Here is a 23948-nt window from a genome sequence, read left to right as displayed (position 1 = left end):
ATTTTATTTGTATGTTGAACCTTAATTTTGATCCTAGTTATTAATTTAGAAACAATAAGACTTACTACAAACTTCAGAAACTTCATGTTAGTTCAGGTTCTAATTCTAGTCCGGCCCATGGAATCGGGTCGTGACAAAAAAATGCAAAAATTAGCTATAATTTTTGTCATATCTCAAATTTATTTAAATATATCATGTTATCATACGCAGTTCTTACCTCTTACAATACTTATCTCCTCTTTTTTTTTTAATCAGAAGATAGAAATATTCATTGATACAAAAAAAGGCTGAAGCCTAAAAATAGATAAGGCCCATGACCATAACATAGACTATACAAACCCAGTTATAAAGCCCAAACTAAAGAGGTCAAAAAAAAAAAACATGACAAAGCTAAACAGACAATCCACCCCAACACACAAATCAAGACCCAAGGGATGAACCCTAACTAGAATGGATTGGGAATTCGAAGCCAAAGACCCGAGATGAAGAGGTGCAACGCTGCAAGAAGGAAGCCATCTTCGCCTAATATTGATCATCGAGAGGGAACAACACTTAGTAAAGCACATCGCTAGGCCATGCATGGTAACTTTGCTTGAACTAAGAGACCATTAGCACCCAAGGCATCAAACACCCATCAAGGCTCCAACAAAGTAGAGGAAGCATAGGACTATTGAAGCAAGAATCGCAAAACCCATGGAAGAAGAAAGCAATAAAGAAAGAGAGAGAGCTCACATGGCTTCTCATTCTTTTTTAGCCGAAGAGGGAGGCAACGTTCCAAGGACAAGCCGCTAACTCTTAAACCCTCGGCATCTCTCTTCCTTATAACTAGTAAATGAAGCTCCATTTACCAGTGATTCTAAGACAAAATAAAGAAGCAACATCACAGATCCATCATGCAACCACCCTTTCTTTGAAGCGCAAATCAGTGAACTAAACCCAAAGACCAAAATCCTATGCACAATCTTCCCTCCGAAAGAAAAGGATAAAACCCACATACTCCAGGTAAGGAGGAGCCTCCCTTGCCTAGCCAAGGCAAGGGGAACTATTGATATCAACAAGAAGAAAGGAGAATACTTGGTTTGACTACTTTTAAGTTAAATTATAATTTTTTTAATTTATCAGTCAAAACAAATAATTAAATGCTTAATAAAATTATTTAAAAATTATTTTTAAGTAATTTAAATATTTAATTAAAAAATATTTAAAAATAATTTAATTAATTAAAATTAACAAAAAAATATAATTAAATATTATTATTGTTAAAGTAAAAAATAAAATTAATATTTTTAAAAATTATCAAAATAATAGAAGCTTTTAATTTGATTAAAGAATAATTTTAAAATAAATAGATAAATTATAAATAAAATATTTTTACTTATAATTTTTAACTTATCTTAAGTAGATTTTTTAACTTATAAAACCAATCAAATATTAATATATTTCAGACTTTCTACTTAAAAGTGAATTTAACTTCCTTATAACTCAAATCAAACACCCTTTTAAACTCTTAAAAACAAAGAAATAGAGAGTTTTTCTCTCTCTAGAACAAACTAGAGAGAGAGATTAAAAGAGAAACTTAAAAGAGTTACTACAATAGTCTTCTCCTTCACCTTATCATAATTTAATTACAAATTTAACTTAAAAAAATATCCCACTCAAATTTAATGAAAATTAAAAGTTTAACATAGCTGTCTTTAGACACAAGATAACTGTGCAAACTTGAGAATATTTCCAAGTAAAATTGTAATCAACAGCTGATATCCAAAAAAGCTAAATGCTAGGTAACTCACATAAATACAAAATCTTGCTTTTATTATTTGTCAAAAACTCCATATGAATATACTCTTTAGCATTTTATCCAATAATTTTTTGGCCAAGCAGCCTCTAGGCGAAGAGACAAACGATGATTGAAAATGCCAATGACCATTGTGAATTTAAGCCCCCAAGAAAATCACACAAAACAAAGCAAAATCTAACAAAACAAAGCAAAATCTACACATCTATATAAAGCAGAGCATACTTGAAAACATAAGTAGCAAAACTTGCTACGTTGGAAATTACATTTGTATCAAGAGATAAATGAACTTAATTCTAATTTTCAGTCAAGCCACTATAGCCTAATCCAATTCCTTCGTTTTTTCCCCCCAAGAAACACAATTTTTACCCATAAATAACTTCCTATAGAAAAAGAGCTCTCTCTCTCTTAGAAAAAAAAAATTTGCTGTTTTTTTCACTTTTCTGGTCATAGTTTTCGAAATTGCTAACCAATTCTCTTTGAGAAAGTATATGGACAGATTTCTAAATTAAAAATCATGGAAATTGACAGGCCCACAGAAAAAATTAAGAACAACAATAATTCAGGATTTTTGAAAGCTAATCTGCCCCCCTCTCAGAAGCATAGGCTACCTTCTGCATTATCATTCCCTCAGCTGCACGGATGGCTCTCTGTGATCCAGTGATAGTGATTTTCCTGCCAAATACGTAAGAACGGAGTTCAAAATTTTTTTTCTCACCTCAGAGGTCTGGAACCTTATGGAAGCAGAATAATCAACTCAAAATCTGTTCTTGTACCTATCATTTGTTCCGGACATGAAATCACCTCTATCCGAAATTTTTATTCTGGCTCCACTGACCTGCCAAATAATGTGCCCCACTTCAGTCCATAAACAAGATTACATGTTTTTAAGGAATTTCTGTTATTTAAAAACCTGGCTGATTTCCATTATGTTTCTTCCACCACGACCAACAACCAGTCCAATATGCTCATCTGCAACACCAATTGTCACTGAGTTGGTACGATCCTCCTGGAAAACATCAGCAGGTCATCAATCACACTCACCATCACATAAATGTTTAATAAACATAGCTGAAATATACTAAAATCACCATTACAAAAATGTTTTGCTTACATCACTGAAATATAAAGACACAGAAGAAGATACTCAGAATAAGGCAGATAGCTAAAACTAATGCTATTTCCAACAACCAAAGAAAAATTGTTTATGCCCAATAATAGACTCAAATACCTATAAAGCAAATCTAAAAATTTGCATCAAATTATCAACAATAAGCCCTATGAAAATTACAAAGAACACAAGCGATGACATGCATCACCACTCATGTATTATAGAATATAAAAAGAATGAATTCATGCAAAATAGCAATGTTATACTGTATACAATTAGTACAAAGTTGTATGTCGTCATTCTTCAATTTAAAAAAATTTTTGGGAGCCAATTCTCACCAGTGCAGCTCAAATTTTCTGTAGACAATCTATAGATAATATAAAGGAACCTCCATTGAAATGAAATACAAAATGATTTTCATAAATATTTCATAATACAAGAAGAGTAGCTAGAACTGAGCATCAAGTGTATTTGTTCATAGTGCAGAAACACAAAGTACCTATTTCTGACCAATAGACACAGCATATAACACTATGAAGTACAATTAAGATTAAATCATTATGGAATTGAATAAACCTTGTTATTCTCAAACTTTCCACCAGCCCCATTTGCTCCATGGTTCATCGAATTGTATGCCACTGTCGCAACAGAAGAAAGTACGAATACTTAAGGAATATAATGAAAACCATAGAAGAAAATATCTAACGTCTTAAAGTTAAAGAAATCCTACAATGCATTAAATTTTAGATAAAACAAACATCAGAAGCACAAGGAAAACATGCCATGTAGTCTTTGATCATGCATCCTATAATACAAATAAAATTTAAATATATGGCCACTGATATTCATTGTAAGATTTTATGGAACTCAAAATTCTTAAAAGGACTTCCTGGTAATATGATAAAAACAAACCAGGAGTCATCCAACTTGTAACAAAACATCAATGAAGTATTTTTCACTCAATCAAGTCCTTCAATTTTGCAAATGCTAGACAATAGTCCAAAATATCAAAATTATGCAACGGGCGCCACATTTACATGCCTGTCACATTTGATTATGACTACTATCGAATGCTTTAAAGTTTGAATCACTTAGAGAGAGAGAACTTTAAAGACTTAATTGAAAAATCGTTATAACAGGCCACAAAATACTTAGCAATTGTACTAGGACTTGAGGAACCGTACAGTCAAGATGGTAAAACTCACTTGACATTAAAATCTTTCTTGTAACCTAAGCAACAATTTCATTGATAAGTTTAATTCTGTTTCAATTGTCTAGTCTAAGATATGGGCACATGGTAATATTTTGTTGAGCCCTATCCCCTAAGCCATTTAAAATAATCGAGCCCCTCCTAAGCTCTAAAAGCCATTAAACAATTCCATTTTGTAAAATATGGATCTCAAAAAGCATTTTAAGCAACTTAATGAGAAATGAAAATTTTGAAAATGCAACCATTTGATGGCTTTGAGGCCTCGAGAGGAGCCTACTTCCAAATAAATAGGTTATGTCCATGTTTACCTTCCATCTCAAAAAAACATTAACATGTGCATATGCCCCAACCCAATGGATACAATTGAAACAAAATAAGCGACTTATGAACCAAATTGATAAAATTAAAAGTACAAGTTAAATTGAAAGGCATGCAAAGTTCAAGATATTACACCATAAACCTCTTACTAAAAAACTTATAAACCACAGCATGCACTTAGATACCTACCATTTCAAAATTAGTACACTACCATGAATCAAAAGTGTAATTGAAGGATTATAATGCTTTACAATATGACAATTCAAGGACTAAAATGCAATTAAAATTTAAAATTTGAAGAACTAAAGTGTGATATAATCTAAAATGTTAGGGACTAAAGTGTAATGAAAGATTTATAGTTTTATAATCAAAGTCTAAATTGCAGACTCATTAACATACCATAGAGGTCAGAACGACAAACTTTAAAACAATAAGGACCAAAGTGCATGAAGATTTTAGCAATTTACCCTTTTAAAAATTTATTAAATGAACATTTTACAAAGTTCATATAAACCATCATATAGAAATATAGTCATATCTTGTTTAACCATTTTCATTTAAATTTTCATATATAATACATTGTCTCTTTTTTTTTCTCCTTCACCAACTAAATAGATTCTTTTTTTTTTTTTTTTCCGGACAGAGAGATCCTTAACTACATGGTCATTATGAAGATAACTTGAATTTTCAATGCCTTATGGAAGAAAACTTTAGTTGATGCAATATTTTTTCTATTGATAATAATCGTGAAACAAGTATTGATTGTTATGTTTTTCAAGGATTAACTTCAAGCCAACATTTCACATTTCTGAGGATTTAACCCAAAATCATTTAGAGTGAAGAAAGCAAATCCATATAGCTGACCCCAAATTTTTGAGATAAATGCTTAGTTGAGTTGAGTTAAGTTGAATTAACTTGAAGCCGACTACATCTTTTGGCCCTTGACCTTTACCCAAAAAATCACTTGGCACCCTCACCTTTACTTTGTTAACATTTGACACCAAAACTTTATAAAAATGTAACCACTTAACCTGTATGCGCGAACGTGACTTGCACGCACTCTGACCTTTCATTTCACTTTTTATAAAGTTTAGGGTTTAATTGTTAACACTTTATAAAGATCAGGCAACAAATTGAAGAAAGGGGTTTTTTTTTCATTAATTTCAACACACACACACACACAACATCTTCTATATTTGTGCTACTATACTGCTAGGAATCTCTTATTAACTAGGAGTCCTAGTCCTTTTCTAATTAGATTATTTACATAGGATTGACTTTTACAACACTCCCCCTCAAGTTGAAAAATAGATATTAACCATGCCTAACTTATTACAAATATAGTCAACCCAAACTTCATTCAGAGATTTTATAAACTCCTAATTGCTCACAAGTTTTGATGTATCTTGTTAAGATGATCCATTGTTGAAGCTTTTCAAGAACAAAGTGACAATCTTGATATGTTTAGTATGCTCATGAAACAGAATATTACAAACAATATGACAAGCAGCTTAAAAATCATACCATAATTTCACAGGCAGAGAGATCTTATGGCTAATCTCATCTAATAATTGAAGCATCCACATTATTTCACATATTAATTATGCCATAGCTCTGTATTCTAATTTAGCGCTAGACTGAGATACTAGACTATGCTTCTTACTCCTCAAATACACCAAATTACCTCCAACAAAGACACAACATCCAATGGTTGACCTCCTTACAGCCTTAGATCTTGCCCAGTCTAAATTTGGAAAAAAAAAATCAACATTCAAATGTCTATGATTACTATATAATAAGCCTCATTCTAAAGCTCCCTTCAAATAATACAAGATTTATCCCAAAGCTTTTCAACAAGTTTGGGAAGATATAAATTGACTCAACAAACTAACCAAGTATGCAATATCAAGACGAGTTATTGTAAGGTAGTTCAATTTACTTACCAGTCTCCTGCACTTTTCTAGATATTCAAAGTTCAAACAACTCACCATCCTCTTCTACAAGTTGCAAATTTAGGGTCATTGGTGCAGTACAAGGTTTAGCACCTAATTTATTTGTTTTTTCCAATACATCAAGGACATACTTTTTGTTGAGTCAAGAAGATTTCTTTCTTACTTCTCATAACTTCAATCCCCAAGAAATATTTTAGTTGGCCCTAATCTTTTGTTTGAAATTGGGTTTAGAGAAAGTACTCAAGGGATGATATACTTATAAAGTCACTCCTAGTGATAAAATATCATCCGCATAAAATATCAGTAGAAGTAGACTAGCTTCAAACTACCCGTTGAATACTGAATGATCACATTTACTCTTTTACATGCAAAACACCAGTATCACTTCACTAAATCTCTCAAACTAAGCTTGAGGGCTTTTTTTAAGCTATAAAGAGACTTTCAAAACTTACATATTTTACCCAATCTCTCCTACGCAACAAGTCCAGGTGGTTTCTCTATAAACACCTCCTCAAGATCACCATGAAGGAAAATATTTTTAATAACTGGTGCAAATGCCAATCATATATGGCTGCTAGAGAGATAAACAATTAAACAAAAGCAAGATTAGCAACAGGAGAAATAATCAACCTCATATGACTAAGCATATCATTTCGCTACAAGGCTGGCTTTCAATCTAACCACAAAACATTCAAGATTCATCTTCACTGTAAAAACCTTTGCAACCAATAGCTTTCTTACCAGTGGGTAAATGCATCAATTCCCATGCACCATTAATATTTAAAGCCTCCATTTCCTTTATTAGTATCTATAAGGCTCTGATACCATGCAAAAAAAAGGGTTTGTCTCATTGATTTCAACATAGATATACACACACACACTATGTTACTCGGGCTCGGGTACGGGCGTCGGAATGGGTATACATCCATATGTCAAACTTGTGAACTTTCTAAATAGAAAATACATGATATAAATTTAAATTTAGACACGGATGCTCAAATACATTATGTAAATAAATAAAATAAAAAACATAAAATTATGTAATAATAACTATGGTGTAGATAAATCATCAAATATAACCAAATAGATCATCTAAAATACAACCAAATAACTTTTATATAACAGGGCAAATCTAGTGAAATAAATGAGTCAATTGACCTCTCTTTGTTCTTAAAGTAGCCTTATTTATTTATATATTTGTTTAAATTGACCCCTCATAAATTTTGGTATTAAACCTTCTTTTTTAATGGAGAATATATTTTTATTAATAGGAAATCAATTAACCCCTATATATTGAGCAAATTATTATGTGCACTTGTGGTGTATGTGTACCTTCACAACCCACAAAGATATGGATTTCATCTTCTTAAATTTAAGAATTAACTACTTCTATATAAGTATTTAGTGTACTATTTTTTAGAGTTATAAATATAATTTTATAATTTATCTATATGTTGACCCTAGAAAAAAAAATTTCTAGATCTGCCACTATTGTTTAGATAGATCATCTAAAATGCCACTAAATTTATCAACCTAATACAGCCAGGTAACTATTGTCTAGATAGATCATCCAAAATGCAACCAAATAGATCAACCTAATACAACCAAAAAACTATTGTCCAGATAGATCACCCAAAATACAACCATGCCCTTCATCTTGAGAGAAAACTGTGCTCTATTAACTATGCTTTTCATCTTGAGAGAAAACTGTGCTCTATTAACTATGCTTTTCATCTTTAGAGATCTATCATTCGAATGTTCGATTGCATGAATATGTGTGGGACACATATCTCTTCGTATCCCGTGTCGTGTCATGTCAACATGACATAATAAAGAGTCGGAGTATTAGTGTGTGTGTGTGTGTGTGTGTGTGTGTGTGTGTGTGTCCTATATTTGTGCAACTATACTCCTAGGAATCCCTTAGTCCTTTCCTAATTAGGATATTTAGATAGGAGCAACTTCTACAATACAAATGTTAATACTTTTATAAAGTTCAAGTGTCAAGTGTTAATCAAATAAAGGTGAGGGTGTCAAATGACTTTTCAGGTAAAATTCAAGGGCCAAAAGATGATTAAGCCTTAATTTTATTTTGGCATAAAACATAATTATTAAAGGCTCAAGGTGCACTAGGACGCCAAGAGGTCCTGCAGCCTAAGCGCAGGCGCAGGCGCATGCCTGAGCAAGGTAAGGCGCAAAAAAAAAATCCATAAAAGTCAAATAAATATGAATATTGCATCAAACTTCAAATAACATAAAATTAAAAAATAATAATAACTAATAAATTTTCAAGTAATAATAATTTTACAATCCAAATAAAATATAAATAAACTACAAAAAGTTTAAACTAATATATTGAAACTTGAATAATCTTTTAATGTCTCCAAACTAAAGTCAAGCAATCATAAACACCTTCATCCTCTTGATAATCATTTTCAAAATCAATATCTTCGTCATCTTCCTTATCTCTAAGAGCTAAAGAATTATTAGTTTTCAAGTTAGTGGACAATACTTTTCCTTTTTCCTTTGGCATATATCTTGAAATAAGTGTAAATGTAATATTTTTCTTAAAAAAAAAAGATAATAATATAGTGATAGTGTTGAAAATAGAAATATAGGAGGTTTGCGATCATGGCTGTACTATTTTGATTAGATTTTAATGACTAGTTGTCACCAGCGATACTAATTCCAAAAACTTCCTCGTGCGTCAATATATAATTCTTATACACCGACAAATATCAAGTTTAAATGTTAGTACTTTTTGCCAATGGAAGTAGTCGCTAAAGGTGAAAATATAGAAAGCATGCCTTTCTAAAGGCTTGTGCTTGAACCAAGGTGCACGCCTAGGCACGTAACGCGCTAATGTTGGAGCTTTGTGAGCTTTGAGCCTGAGGCGTGCATGAGAGGCGCCTTTAGTAACTATGGCATAAAAGACTAGGGCTATGTACGGTTCTTGGGAGTCCCGAATCTAAACGAAGAATCATACTGAACCGACAGGAATCGTACCGAACCAAAATTATTTTGATACTTTAGTTCACTTCTGGTTCTTCGTTAAGAAACAAACCGGAACAATATCAAAATCGATCCGAGAACTGAATTTATACATGTGTTTTTCTATATTTTTTTAAATGTATTATATACTTTTAATATAATTATACATATTTATATATATAGATTTAATTATAAGCTAAATACAACATAATATTATATTTTATTTCTCTATATTTACTTAACAATTTTAGTTATAAATACATTAAATTACCTTATAATTCTTAATTATAAATATACTGTTATACTATATATATGTTAATTTATAACTATATTTGTATTTTATAATTAATATTATATAATTAATAAATAGTTAAAATGTATATTATATAATATATTTAATTTTAAATTACATATGCACTTTATAGCTAAAGATTATATATTAAGAAAAAAAACTAAAAGATATATTATATGATATATTAACAATTTTAGTTATAAATACATTAAATTACCTTATAATTCTTAATTATAAATATACTGTTATACTATATATATGTTAATTTATAACTATATTTGTATTTTATAATTAATATTATATAATTAATAAATAGTTAAAATGTATATTATATAATATATTTAATTTTAAATTACATATGCACTTTATAGCTAAAGATTATATATTAAGAAAAAAAACTAAAAGATATATTATATGATATATTATATATTAATAACCTGATTCAAAATTCAAATGCTAATTCAAATATGACTTTTTTAATTAAATAATTACATAAAATTATTTCAAAAACCAAGAACCGAACCGGAACTGAAACAACGAAGAACCAAATCGGAACCACACTGAAATTTTTATTCGGTTCCTGTTCCTAAGCAGACCCCAAACCGAGTCGGAACTGCACACTCCTATAAAAGACTACACATTTACAAACCAATTAATTAAAGGCAAGAGAACTCATTCTGATTGATGATGACACTTTTGGAAACTGGCAGCAATTTAGATGTGATAATAAAAAAAAGAGGGAAATTTTCTAAATTTAGAAGTAATCCAGTGAATAAATATCTAGCCCTAGCTATACCAAAATTTTCCCAACAATATTGCCACTGTTTGTTTACTTGTCATTTAGTGTTTATTTGGAATTTTACCATGATTGGAACTTGGGTCTAGCTGGGGTTGCATGCAAAGGAAAAGGAATTCAAGGCTGGTTGATATGTTCTAGGAGTAGAAGACACCTAAAGCAATGCAAGCTGTTATGCCTCAGCCAATTCTGTTGAAGAATACCTGGAATGCATGTGAAGCAGCAAACCATAGGGAGCCATTTATGGTAGAAGAGAGTGAGAGTGTGAGCATGAATTGAATAATTTGTATTTTCCAGCTCTATGAACCTTGGAGGTAGTGTTTGTAGTGCTGGAGGGTGAGGGATAGTATTATCTTGTAATCACCTGGACCCCTTTGGGTATTTTGAATAAAAATCTCCATCTTCTTCCTACTACCATTTCCTTGTTCTGTCTTTTTGTGTAATTTCTGGTCTATGTTTTCCTAACTCTATCATTCCATGTCAAAATCCATAAAAAAATAAATTAAGCTTTCAAGTCTAATTAAATACCTGTTAACCTAGTTATTTCCCTAGGCTGATTAAAGGAAAAATATGGTATTTGGTTTTAATCTAAAGGCTTATTTGACTGCTGCATCATTCACTCCACTCACTTTTCTTTCCTGAAAATGCACAAGTTCCTCTTGTTCTATCTATTTTCTTAATTTTCTGCACCAAAAATATAATTAATCAATCCCAATTTGTTTGCCAATCTAAAAACTTTTCCCTTTGTCTAAAAAAATCCCTTGAATTTCCTAATCATCAAACAAGATAGAGCTAATGAAGGCAGATTATATTTGTTCCATATCAATGTAGTAAGTTAAAAGCAGTTGGTGTAACAACAACAGAATGAGTGATAAGCTAATGATAAAAGACAAACCAGCATATGAAAATGGGGCATGCATGGTCTGTGAGTAATGAGGGTCTTCAAATAATTTAGACAAAATGAGATCAATTGCCCGAATCTGCTCCTCTAAAGTTCCAGTCAATGTCACCAGCCTATCATTCAACCCATAAAAATTATTATCCAGAGGAGATATCTTAATGCCAGCTTGAGACTCTTCAATAAATGACCTGTAGAAAAGTAAACCCAGAAATTAGCATCTCTCTTTCTCCCTCTGCTTCATATAGCAAATAACAGCTAACTTGTAGCTGATATTGCAAGAGAAATTCAGAAATGACTTAGCCAAATACAATTTAACAAATAGAACAACAATAATTATAATGTTACACTTCTTCGCAAAATGATGCCACCATGAAATACGATTTAAGAAAATCAGATTAAAAAAAAAATAATAAGATTTAAGATATCACCATAGGCTAGAAGAACATTCTGATCAACAAAGACAAATGGAAGAAGAGAAGGACAGAACAAACTTCAGAAACGTACTCCAAAATACCAAAGAATGAGGCAGATTGTAGAAAAGCATCCACAAATAAACATATAGAATGCCACAAGGCTATGGGATAGAGGGTTGGATCTTGGATGCCACGCTTAGTGATCCAGCGCTTGTTACTTAGTTACATTACAAAGGGCAAGAAAGAAAAAGCAAAAGATCATATGCATAACTTGTAAAAATGGTCTCCCTAAGAAACCATCTATAAAAAAATAAATAAATAAATAAATAAAATAAAAAACTCCTTAAGAATATTAAAAAAATTATTTCCAAAAATAGAATAAATAATATAAAAACCTATGAACTACTAACATGTGAACCATAACAAAGCCTGGAAGAATATCAAGGTTATCCATATTAAAAAATATAATACTTCTAGAAAGAAGATATTATTCATATCATAATTAATACAAGCAGTGTTCATAACATTTTGCCAATCATTTCTTTTTGTCACCCAATCATAAATATTTATTTGGAAGAAAAAATAAGTTTGTCATAATAAACACACACACACACACACACACACACACACACACACACACACACATATATAACATAACTGACAAGCTAGAAAAACACTTCATATTGGACATGACAGAATCAACTGCTCTTAGAAATGTCTCATTTAAATAGGCAACCACAAATATACCAAATACTGCCTAAGCCTAAAATTCTCCATAGGATAACATCAAGGAGAAGGCTACCATTAAAATGTCACACCCATGATCCCTCTCTCTCTCCCTAAGAATGAATACGACTAAGTTAGATATAAACTACAAATCCACTTGATTGATGAAATTTTGCAAAAACATAAGAAATTCACCTAGCTTGGTCCCTTCCCAAAAATCAACTCTAACTAACCAATTTTGTGCCTATTAGATTATTTATAGAATAATACAAATGTACATTTTAAAATAATTACTATATCTATTACTTTATCTGTATCAAGAAAGCTAACGAACCATAACAAATCTTTAAAGCTAATTAAGACATAATCAGAAATTAACATATTGTAAATTTTATAGTTAAAGCTTTTATTATACTACTTAGCAGTTATATAATATACCTATCATTGAAAGAAAATTTTAAGTAATTATAACATATTTTATTAGCATACCCACTTTTGGACAGCACACCAAGGATACTGGATACTTATTGCACCTCTTAGCAAAAAGAATCAAATTCACGGTACTCTTTATTGTTTATAAAGGACACTTGTTTAATAAGTTCTAATTATTAACCCTACCACAAAATTGCAGTTATTCCCAAATCATGTCAAAATTTCAACATCTCTCATAGAAACTAGACATTTCACAGCAAAACAACATAATCGTGTGTGTGTGTGTGTGTGTGTGTGTGTGTGTGTGTGTGTGTGTGTGTTACCAACACTAGGCAGCTTTCACAACACAAGGAAAATTGAATTTTTTCCAATGCCTAAAAATTTTAAATAAAATATATATTAAAAATTTCATTTCAAGAAGATTCCCAAAAATTAACTCAAAATGAAATCATTATTTATTTATTTATTTATTTATTTATTTATTCCTCATTACAGTAGTTACAATGCTCAAATCTTCCAACCTAGCAACCTAGAAAACACAATCAATTTACAATGACCAAGCACTGGATTGGTCCCAAATTTATATGAACTATGTCCAATACACAAATACACAACATATCAAAATTTCAGCCGTCGATGTACTCTGGAAATCCAGAATTTAACTGCCCTCTCTTCCCTACAATCCAAATAGCTCTAAATTAATTTCAATATCTATTCTTCATGGTAAATTTTTCATTTACTAAATTCCATTAGAAAAATTACAATTCCATTGACTTTAAATCAACAGGCCCATAATCCTCATAATTCAATATCAATTCTCAAATTAACATGGAAGTATCACCTTCATTCCTGTTAACTCAATAATTCAATTAACTAATTTATTCACCAACTCAACATATACATATATAAACTATTAATTGTCAAATTAATATTGGAAAAACATATCAAATAAGCCATTGTAGAAGTTTTGGGTCAAATAAGCCTAAAATCAAGTTTTAGACCAAATACAGCCCAGTATTTTCTAATTAAGGCCAAATAAGTCCTCACTTTATAAAATATTTATTTTTTAATAAAAAATGTATTTTTTAAAAAAAATTGTATTTTTCCTAATTTTAAATATTAAATACTATTTATCATTTTTAATTAAATAAAATTAAATAAAAAAATTGAAGAACATGATGAATAAACTTATTCAATATTAAAATTATTATTTTCAATATTTTATTAGATAAAATTTATTTGGCCTTAATTAGAAAGTACAAGGGTTTATTTGACCCAAAACTTAATTTGGGCTTATTTGACCCTTCTTTCAATTAATATTTAAGAGTAAAATTCTCAGTTCATAAAATATTTTGAAGCTAATAATAAATCCTTCACTTCCAACTTTACCATTCAAGTTCTAATTAAGAAAAATCAAGATAGCCATCAATTCTTTATAACCAACCAATTTAGCATTCTCAATCCAACAACAACATAGCATTTAATTCCTTACTTCACTTCCCCATCCACACCAATCAATATTCACAAGTTAACTCATATCATTTTAACCCATTACTCAAATTTCAATATACATATAACCAAAAATCACAAAATCACCAATTGAAATAAACCTCACTTACTCTCAATGATTCAGAGCTCAAAGCACTAAACAATAACAAGAAACAATTTTTAGGTTGCAAGTACCATTCACACGCACACCCTGCTATTGTCAGCATGTGTCAACCACTTACGATGGACAGCACTGCTAAGGATGGCTACAGCTAGCTCAGGTGCCACTAATCACCATGGAGACTACCACACAGTGGCGAGGCTAGAGCTATGCAAATCAAGGCCAGCAAGTTCTACTCCTTCCCTATTGATTGGCTGAAATGGATGCTAAGAATGAGTTTTGTGGTGGCTGGAAAAGGCAAGGTAGCTTGCTTAAAGCTATGGACATAGGGGAAATGCTAGTAATGGTTATGGTGGCCGGAAGCTCCAGCAGCTGAGATCCCTCTTCCTCTTTCCCTCAAATTCACATTTTTGTAGAATGAAAAACAAGACCAACCTAATCAAGGCAAGTGTGAAGGTTTTGAGATGGGTTTCTTCGACTTGGCCCGTCAAAGTTGGCTGGAGAAGGTGGGTTGCAGCCTTGCAGGTGCCGCCACCTCTCCTCTTTTTCCCTCTCTCAATTTTTACAATGGAAAGCTTTCTCTCACCCTCTACTCTTTTGTCAAGACAAAATTCTAATTGGTTCCCATTTTCTAGAGAATTTTGAAATCACTCTTCTTTCAATTTTCCTTTTTTTTGTTCCCTTTCCTAGAAGACTCTTTTACTTAAAATTTCAACCCTACAACAAATTTTTTCCCTTTTATTCTTAATCAAATTTTAATTGGTTATAGAGCCTTCTCTATCAAACAGGCAGGTGTTATAATTCTCTCTAACTCAACTCAACTCAACTAAGCATTTATCCCAAAAATTTAGGGTCGGCTATGTGGATCCGCTTTCTCCACTCTAAACGATTTTGGGTTAAATCCTCAGAAATGTGTAATGCTTCTAAGTCATGTTGTACTACTTTCCTCCAAGTCAATTTAGGTCTACTCCTTTTTTTCTTTCTATCCTCTAACTTAATGTGCTCTACTTGTCTAACTGGAGCCTCCGTATGTCTACGCTTCACATGACCAAACCATCTCAATCTCCCTTCTCTCAACTTATCCTCAATTGGCACCACTCCTACCTTTTCTCTAATACTCTCATTACGGACTTTATCTAGTCTAGTATAGCCACTCATCCACCTTAACATTCTCATCTCTGCAACTCTTATCTTAGACGCATACGACTCTTTCAGTGCCCAACACTCACCACTATATAACATAGCCTCATTATGGTATGCAGTAAAATTTTCCTTTTAACTTATTGGGAATCTTGCGATCACATAAAACTCTCGTGGCACGTCTCCACTTCAACCATCCGGCTTTAATCCTATGACTAACATCCTCCTCACATTCCCCATCTACTTGAAAGACTGAGCCGAGATATTTAAAGTGATTACTTTAGGACAGTACCACTCCATCCAAACTAACTCCTTCCCTATCACCAGTTTGGCCTTCATTGAACTTGCAATGCATGTATTCTGTCTTCGTTCTACTTAACTTAAAGCCATTTGACTCTAGAGTACTTCTCCAATGCTCTAACTTTCTATTGACTCCTCGCGTCTCATCTATCAGAACAATATCATCCGCAAACATAATGCACCAAGGAATACTCTCTTGTATATGTTTCGTCAATTCATCTAAAACTAATGTAAAAAGGTAAGGGCTTATAGCTGATCCTTGGTGTGATCCAATTGAGATCGGAAAATCTCTTGTGTCCCCTCCCACTGTACGCACAATAGTACTTGTTCCTTCATACATATCTTTCAACACTTGTATGTACCTAATAGATATCCTCTTTTGTTCTAACACACTCTATAAGACATCTCTTGGAACACTATCATAAGCCTTCTCCAAATCAATAAAAACCATGTGTAGATCTTTCTTCACATCTCTATATTTCTCCATCAAGCTTCTAATGAGAAAGATTGCTTCCACAGTTGAACGACCGAGCATGAAGCCAAATTGATTGAGAGAGATAGAAGTATCATGACATAGTCGATGCTCCACAACTCTCTCCCACAACTTCATAGTATGGCTCATGAGTTTAATTTCCCTATAGTTTGAGTAACTCTGTATGTCTCCCTTATTTTTAAAAATAGGTACTAAAATATTCTTCTTTCATTCATCAGGCATTTTCTTTGAGTTTAGAATCTTATTAAAGAATTTAGTTAACCATGCCACTCCCATATCTCCCAAACACTTCCACACTTCAATTGGTATTCCATCGGGTCCACAGGCTTTACCCACTTTCATTCTCTTAAGTGCTTCCTTTACTTCTAAAGATCTAATCCTTCTAGTATAATTCACATTCTTTTCTATTGTTCTATAGTCTATATTCACGCTATTACCATTTTGACTATTATTAAAGAGATCATTAAAATAATTTCTCCATCTTTCTTTAATGTCCTCATCTTTCACCAACACTTTTCCTTCTTTATCCTTAATGCACCTAACTTAATTGAGATCTTGACATTTCCTTTCTCTCCTCCTCGCTAATCTATAAATATCTTTCTCCCCTTCTTTAATTCAAAGTTTCTCATATAACTTTTCAAAGGCCAGTGCTCTCGCTTGACTAACTGTCTTTTTTGCCTCTTTCTTTGCTATCTTGTATTATTCATATGCCTCATTATTATCACATTTAGGTAATTTCTTATACCATTCCCTTTTTCTCTTCACTGCCTTTTGTACTTCCTCATTCCACCACCATCTCTTTTTTGAGGGTGGTCCATGTCCTTTAGACTCTCCAAGTACTTTTTTAGCTATTTCTCTAATCTTTGATGTCATCTGTATCCACATATCATTGGCCTCCATATCCAGCTTACATGCTTCGGACTCGAGAAGTTCATTTTTTAACTTCACTTGCTTTACTCCTTTGAACTCCTACCACTTTGTTCGAGCTACACTATTTCTTCTGACCTTACTTGAATTGTTCCTAAACTTAACATCCAAGACAACTATCCGATGTTGACTTGTTAAAGCCTCTCCTGGAATGACCTTGCAATCCTTGCATAGAGCTCTATTTGTCTTCCTGGTTAAGAGGAAGTCGATTTGGCTTCTATGTTGCCCACTTTTGAAAGTCACTAAATATGACTCTCTTTTTATAAAGTAGATATTTGCTAGTATTAGGTCATATAACATAGCAAAATCCATGATGTTTTTTCCCTCCTCATTTCGACTGCCATAACCAAAACCTCCATGAACATTCTCATAACCTTGCCTATCACTTCCTACATGTCCATTCAAATCTCCACCAATGAAAACATTCTCTTTATTCGGTATGCTTTGCATTAAAGCATCCATATCTTCTCAAAACTTTTGTTTACTCTCACTATGTAGTCCTATTTGTGGGGCATAAGCACAAACTACATTTATTGTTTCTCCTTCTAGTACTAGCTTTACTAGTATAATTCTATCTCCTACTCTTTTCACAGCTATTACATCGTCTTTCAATGTCCTGTCTATGATTATGCCCACTCCGTTCTTGTTTTTCTCCTTTCCGGTAAACCACAGTTTGTGCCCTGAATTACCCACTTCCTTGCTTTTCTCTCCTACCCATTTAGTCTCCTGAATGCAAGTAATATTCACCTTTCTCTTTTCCAAGGTATCCACAAGCTCCATTAATTTTCCTGTAAGTGATCAAACATTTTAAGTACCAACCCTGATCCTCCTCCTATCCTGTTCCTTCCTAATTGGTTTCCTTCTATGATATCTTTTATTGTTTTCTATGTCTATCTTGTATTCTATTCCACTATCAGTTTTACTATCTGTCCTATGGACTAACTTCTTTACCCACACCCGTCCATGATGTGGGAACCCTTGCTCACTTAACAACACACCTGGGCGCCGGCATGGCGAGTCGCTTTCCGTGAACACCCTACACCCTTACATCTTTCTCACTACACACGGGCTCCAATGTAAAGCGTCGTAAGTAGAGGAAGCCCCAACATTTATATCATTTAAATCATATCATAAGGTGTGATGAAATTTTACGTTGGTTGTCACCTACCGCAACCCTCCTCCTTTATCCGAGTTTGGGACTGGCTAAGCAAAAACTACTTAGGCGGAGTTGTTATAATTCTCTCCACTTAAGAAATTTTGTTCGCAAAATTTCAAAACTCAAGCAAGCATCAACCACACCATATACCACTACTAATGCTAATATTACTGCTCTAGAGTTAGTCGCCATCTTATTCTAACAGTTGCATTCCTGGGAAAATCTCTTTTTAGTAATAATATTTAAATTTATTTAGCTTGCATTTCCAGCTAGGCTAGCTTTCACATTTAAACATAAAGGACAAATCCTTACTAACTAGTTAGCCCTCAAACACCAACATGTATTTAGTACTCACTTAAATAAAGCTACTTATAAGCTATCACATTAAAAATTGTTTGGTTCGTGTTCAACTCACTATCTTCATGATAACCACTATCATTCATAAGGCACTATCTTAGATTAATCTCTCATTAATTTATAGTTGCCTTTGTTTTGCAAAAAACAATGAACCTACTTTTGTCCTAAATATCGTTTACTAATAATTACTATCCTTTTATAACTCCAACTAGTATTCCACTCTATATATGAAAGCTCTATCATACAAATATTATAATCTTACACATTTCATTCTACCACTTAACCTTCACCTATATCTTATTATCATTCTAGCATAGAGATACTATCATCTGCCATTTATAGCTAGCAGTCTTAATAACTAATTAAGGAAACTATTTCTAAAACTATTTTTCTTTCTCCAAGTACAACACTCCTCCTAATTCCCATCATTTATTCCCCAACAATTACTAAACAATGATGCTAAATCATAGCCTCAATTCCTTTAATAAATCAAATCTCCAAAAATATCTTTTACAATTTGATTAATTCCCTCCAAAGCATCCTACATGCACATACAAGAATCCAAAAAATCTTATTGGTATTAAAATCCAAATGTGAACCAGAAATTCATGTTAGTGCATACCAATCTTTCTAAAACCCAAAGGCACTTCTTCAAGTGACTATAAAAGGAAAAGAAAGAAAAACAGTATCTTCAGCAAACAAAAAACTATAGTTTTTCAAGATGCAAAAAATGAGCTGATGTTCACCTAGATATAAATTCTATGAAGTCCATGCAAGACCTACTAGAACAGACCAACCATATTAGGAGAAGTTTCCTGAGGCATGTGAGAAGTGGATTAAGAAAAGTTTTTCTAATAAAAGACGTCACTACATAGCATCAGCATAACATCCTGTCCATCTCCAAAATAAATTCCACTTGTCAAGAGTCTTCTAAAACCAGAAGCACGGCATTGCCAACATATCTTGTGTTTCATATGCCACCAATGTTGTTTCGCCTTATGAATTCACGCAAGTGGCATTGTTGCAAGTTTCCCTGTATTGTCAAGCAGAGGGCCTTAGGTATTATTATCCTAGATTCACCCCAGTAATGTTCTTGAAAATGGGTCATACATCCAGGGTTTCCCATTGCCCTAGGAAAAGGGTTTTTTGGATACCTCATTACAAAAAAAAAAATGCATGCAAGCTTGAAATTAATATTTGCACGAACTTTTGTTTTGGAAAGTGAAATTCAAATACTAAATAGGTTGCTATAGTCTAATTAGGAATGTAGTAGTTTCTCTTGAAATTAGAAGGATTCTGGACAGCTACTGACGAGAGAAATTTAAACAAAATTCAACAAATTTTAAATCTTAAAGTATACAAATAACAAAAATAAAATAAAACCACCCAACACTTGTGCAGCACCTTAATCATGCTTGCAACTGTTATAAAGGGAACGAAACATCAATCAAGAAACCTGAAGGCATAAAATAAATTATATTTCATCCTAAAATTTTTAGCCACAGCAATTAAGCACATTTTATCCGCAGAAACAAAAATTTAAAAAAAAAAAAAGAAAAAAGAAAGCAGCATTCATACTTTATAATAGATCCTCCCCTCCCAATTATGCTACCACAAGAGCTATTTGGAACAATTAGTCTCACTTTTGTTCTTGGATCAACATCAACACCATCTTCAGTGTGAAGCTGACAAATAAAAAAAATGTGATGAATTAACATCAGAAAAGAAATATCATCTAGGGGAGAAGCCTGCATCAAAATAATTACCTCGCTAAGCAATTTAGCAAGAATGAGTTCCACAGCCTTTATCACATCATCAAAGGTCCCAGATATCATAATTATCCTATCTGATGTTCCTGGGAAAAATTCATAATTGCGTGACAACTGAATTCGTGCTCTAGATTGCAACTGAAAATCGCTGATTGTGGCACCACCCTTTCCAATAACTGAACCAGCTGCAGCATTTGAAACAAGAAATCTAATATATGTTGGCTTCTCAACAGAATCTGACAGCAAAAAACACACAAGGAAAAACAGATTAGCAAAGAGAATTAAAACCAGAATAAAATCCATGCTAAAGCATGAATTCATTTCTCACATGCATGTGTTAGTGAGAAAATCGACTTTTAAAGTTAATATGTAAGCTCCAATCAAATAAAGCAATCTCTTATTTGCAGGCGCCAATAGGGCCATTAAAGCAATAAAGAGAGAAAAATGCAAGTTTCAGAAATCCACATGATGCTATGTTGCATAACAAAGAGCAAGATAACAGTCATCAAATATCCCACTAAGTCTAATTACAAAACCAAATACACATAAACCAAGAGGTAGACAGAACAATTAAATTTTATTATGTTTTTATGCACTCTTTAAACTGCAAATTATCACTTGGATTTCTGCAGGACAATTCTTGTCTTTGTCCTCTTGAAGCAGCACAAAAGGGGGCATCAGATAATCAACAAAACTAACTTCACATGCTTTAACATATAAATTCAATTAAAGGCACTTAATTAGAGTATAATGATTCCATAGATCGCAAACAAAAGCTTAAATACAAATAAATTTAAGAAAGAATAGGTGCATTCCCTACTTTTAAAAAAAGAAGTACACAGTTCAAACAAAACAGCTACTGAATACTGATCTCATGTAATAATTGGATTCAATAAAATTTGGGGTGCAGGCAGCACGGTCAATATATATCTTAAGGATAACATGGTTGAGGCCTCAATTTGAGAGATGAAATAAATTATCAAACACGCTACTGTAAAGTCTGAAGACAAATTTACATTAACATAGTGTTTGGTTCAAATCAATAATCAATTACAAAGTTAGAATTCATTCCAAACGAATTCTAATTCATTTGAAAATAAGTTTCACAGGTTGACACAATTTAAAATGCAGAATTCAATTGAATCCATATAATTCATGTTTGGTATAAATGTAATTTCATAATTGAAATTAATTTATCCTCACTTCTAAACTACCCTCAATAATAAAATAAAAAATATAAGTTCATCCTCCATTAAAAAAACAAAAACTTATAGCTAATAAATTTATAACAAATAATAATTAATAAACATATAAATAAATTAATAATATATATGGGAGGTCAATTTAACAACATAAATAGTGTAGGCGAGAGAGAGGGGGGGAAGAGAAAGGTAGGGGGGAGGGAGAGAGAGAGAGGGGTGCGAGCGTTTGTGAGGGATACATGGGCCTTTTAGTCCAAAAAATTTTATTGTCTTAAATATGTAGAATTCATTTCAAATTTTTTATCAAATTTGATAGGAATTGATTTTAGTTATAACCAATTACATGAAATTCAATTCTAAAATTTTTACAAACCAAACACACGATATATGGAATTCAATTGAATTCCACAAAATTTTGTGGAATTTATTTGAAGAAAACAACCCCTAAATTGAAATGCCATACAAGAACATAAAATATAGGATTCTCCTTGCCATTAAAAATTGGAATAGCATAAATAGTAAGCCAGAGAAGCACAAACAGATAACTTATCAAAGCATGCATTATAACTTCAATATGTGGAGATTGTGAAATGAAGTATGTAAGCTAACTAAATTATGTAAGGTGGACTTTGGCTATTTTAATACACTTAAACAGCATAAAATTTAATGATTCATTCGATCGTGGAATTAAAATTAAACACCTCAAGCACACACTACACAGTACCTACGGTAAACAGAAAATTTAGTACATAAGCTGAAATAAACCTTCAATATATCAATTCTCCTCTATGGAGCCAAACTAACCCAGTGAAGCTCCGAAATATATATTTTATCCATTTTTCACATGTTTCTTAGAAACCAAACAGAACCTAGCATTTACATTTCCTCACCCTCCTTACATTTTCTTACCATACAAACAGAAAAATTAAGGTTAGGGTTTAAGTGGATGTCAAAACAACCAAAATTAAAACCAAAAACACAACAAAATTGCAAAATTAGCATATAAATTCATCACACTTCCTTTTCAGTCAAAGTTAGCTTAATAAACAGAGAATGTAACTAAAGCAACTATTGGAATCACTCATTTGCGTAGGGACAGAAATCAGATCAGATCAGATACCAGAAGTAGGCGATTTCGGCGGTGGAGGAGATCTCTTGCGCGGCGCCTCCGGTGACGAAACGTAAGACGACTCCGTCGATTCCATTTGAGGTTTATCTTCTTCACGTCCTTCTACAGAAAGAGAACGAGTGAATAGTAAGAAAATGCGATAGAGATATAAAATTAAGCAAATTGTATACTCACAATGCCAGCGGGAGAGAGAGAGAGAGAGACTGACCCTGTGTGCTGGCTCAAGTAAAGGATTTTTTTTTTTTTTTGGGGGGGGAGAGATCTGGTAGGCGTCCAGTGGAGCTTGTGCCTCTGCAATTTGCAAATAGCTAATTAGCTCTCCTACACGTCTAGTTGTTTTGTTTTAGGCACCGCGTCTGCACGTCTACTGTAGACGTTAAAAAACTTCTTTTGACTCAACTAACTCTTTATCCAAAAAATTATTGGATTCACTTTTTCGTCCTCATTTATTTCTTAAATTCTGCTTTCATTCTTTCTGTATAATATAATAGAAATTATATAATATTATTTAATTTAATTATTATTTTTTTATATTTATTGAAAAATAAAAATATAATATATATATAATGATAATTTTTGAATAAAAGATTAATTCGAACCTTCAAATATAAATTAAAATTTTCAATCAATTTAACTCTTAAAATTGGAAAATCAAAAAAAAAAAAATATATATATATATATATATATATATAAGCTATAACATAAAAATAATCTCATAAAATTAAGTCATTTAATTTATTAATACACTTAAAAATAACTTGTCATGTATTATATTTTATAATTCACATAATATAATGATTTGTTAAATAATATCCACTTAACGTGAATATTGATTATTTAAATTTTAATTTATTCTTTTTAATTTTAAATTATTTTTTTTCTTTTTATTTATTTTACTTTTTTAAAAATGATAATATTTTTATATTTTTTAT

General features: G+C 32.0%; 1 protein-coding gene across 1 annotated transcript; it reads right to left on the bottom strand.

The window, feature by feature from the left end:
* Positions 1 to 1983: 1983 nt before the first annotated feature.
* LOC110667187 (protein BTR1) lies at positions 1984 to 23379 on the bottom strand. The gene is made up of 9 exons (XM_021827966.2): positions 23225 to 23379; positions 23008 to 23118; positions 20683 to 20921; positions 20495 to 20601; positions 11358 to 11551; positions 3483 to 3544; positions 2709 to 2804; positions 2572 to 2633; positions 1984 to 2470 (listed from the first exon to the last, which is right to left on the bottom strand). The coding sequence occupies exons 2-9, from the start codon at positions 23090 to 23092 to the stop codon at positions 2374 to 2376; spliced, it is 942 nt and encodes a 313-aa protein (XP_021683658.2). The 5' UTR covers positions 23093 to 23118; positions 23225 to 23379; the 3' UTR covers positions 1984 to 2373.
* Between the last annotated feature and the right edge of the window lie 569 nt (positions 23380 to 23948).

Source organism: Hevea brasiliensis, chromosome 8 (assembly GCF_030052815.1).
Source record: "Hevea brasiliensis isolate MT/VB/25A 57/8 chromosome 8, ASM3005281v1, whole genome shotgun sequence".
In the NCBI taxonomy this organism is placed as follows: Eukaryota; Viridiplantae; Streptophyta; class Magnoliopsida; order Malpighiales; family Euphorbiaceae; genus Hevea; species Hevea brasiliensis.
The sequence above is the reverse complement of the archived record's forward strand: the minus strand, read 5'-3'. Positions and strand labels throughout refer to the sequence as shown.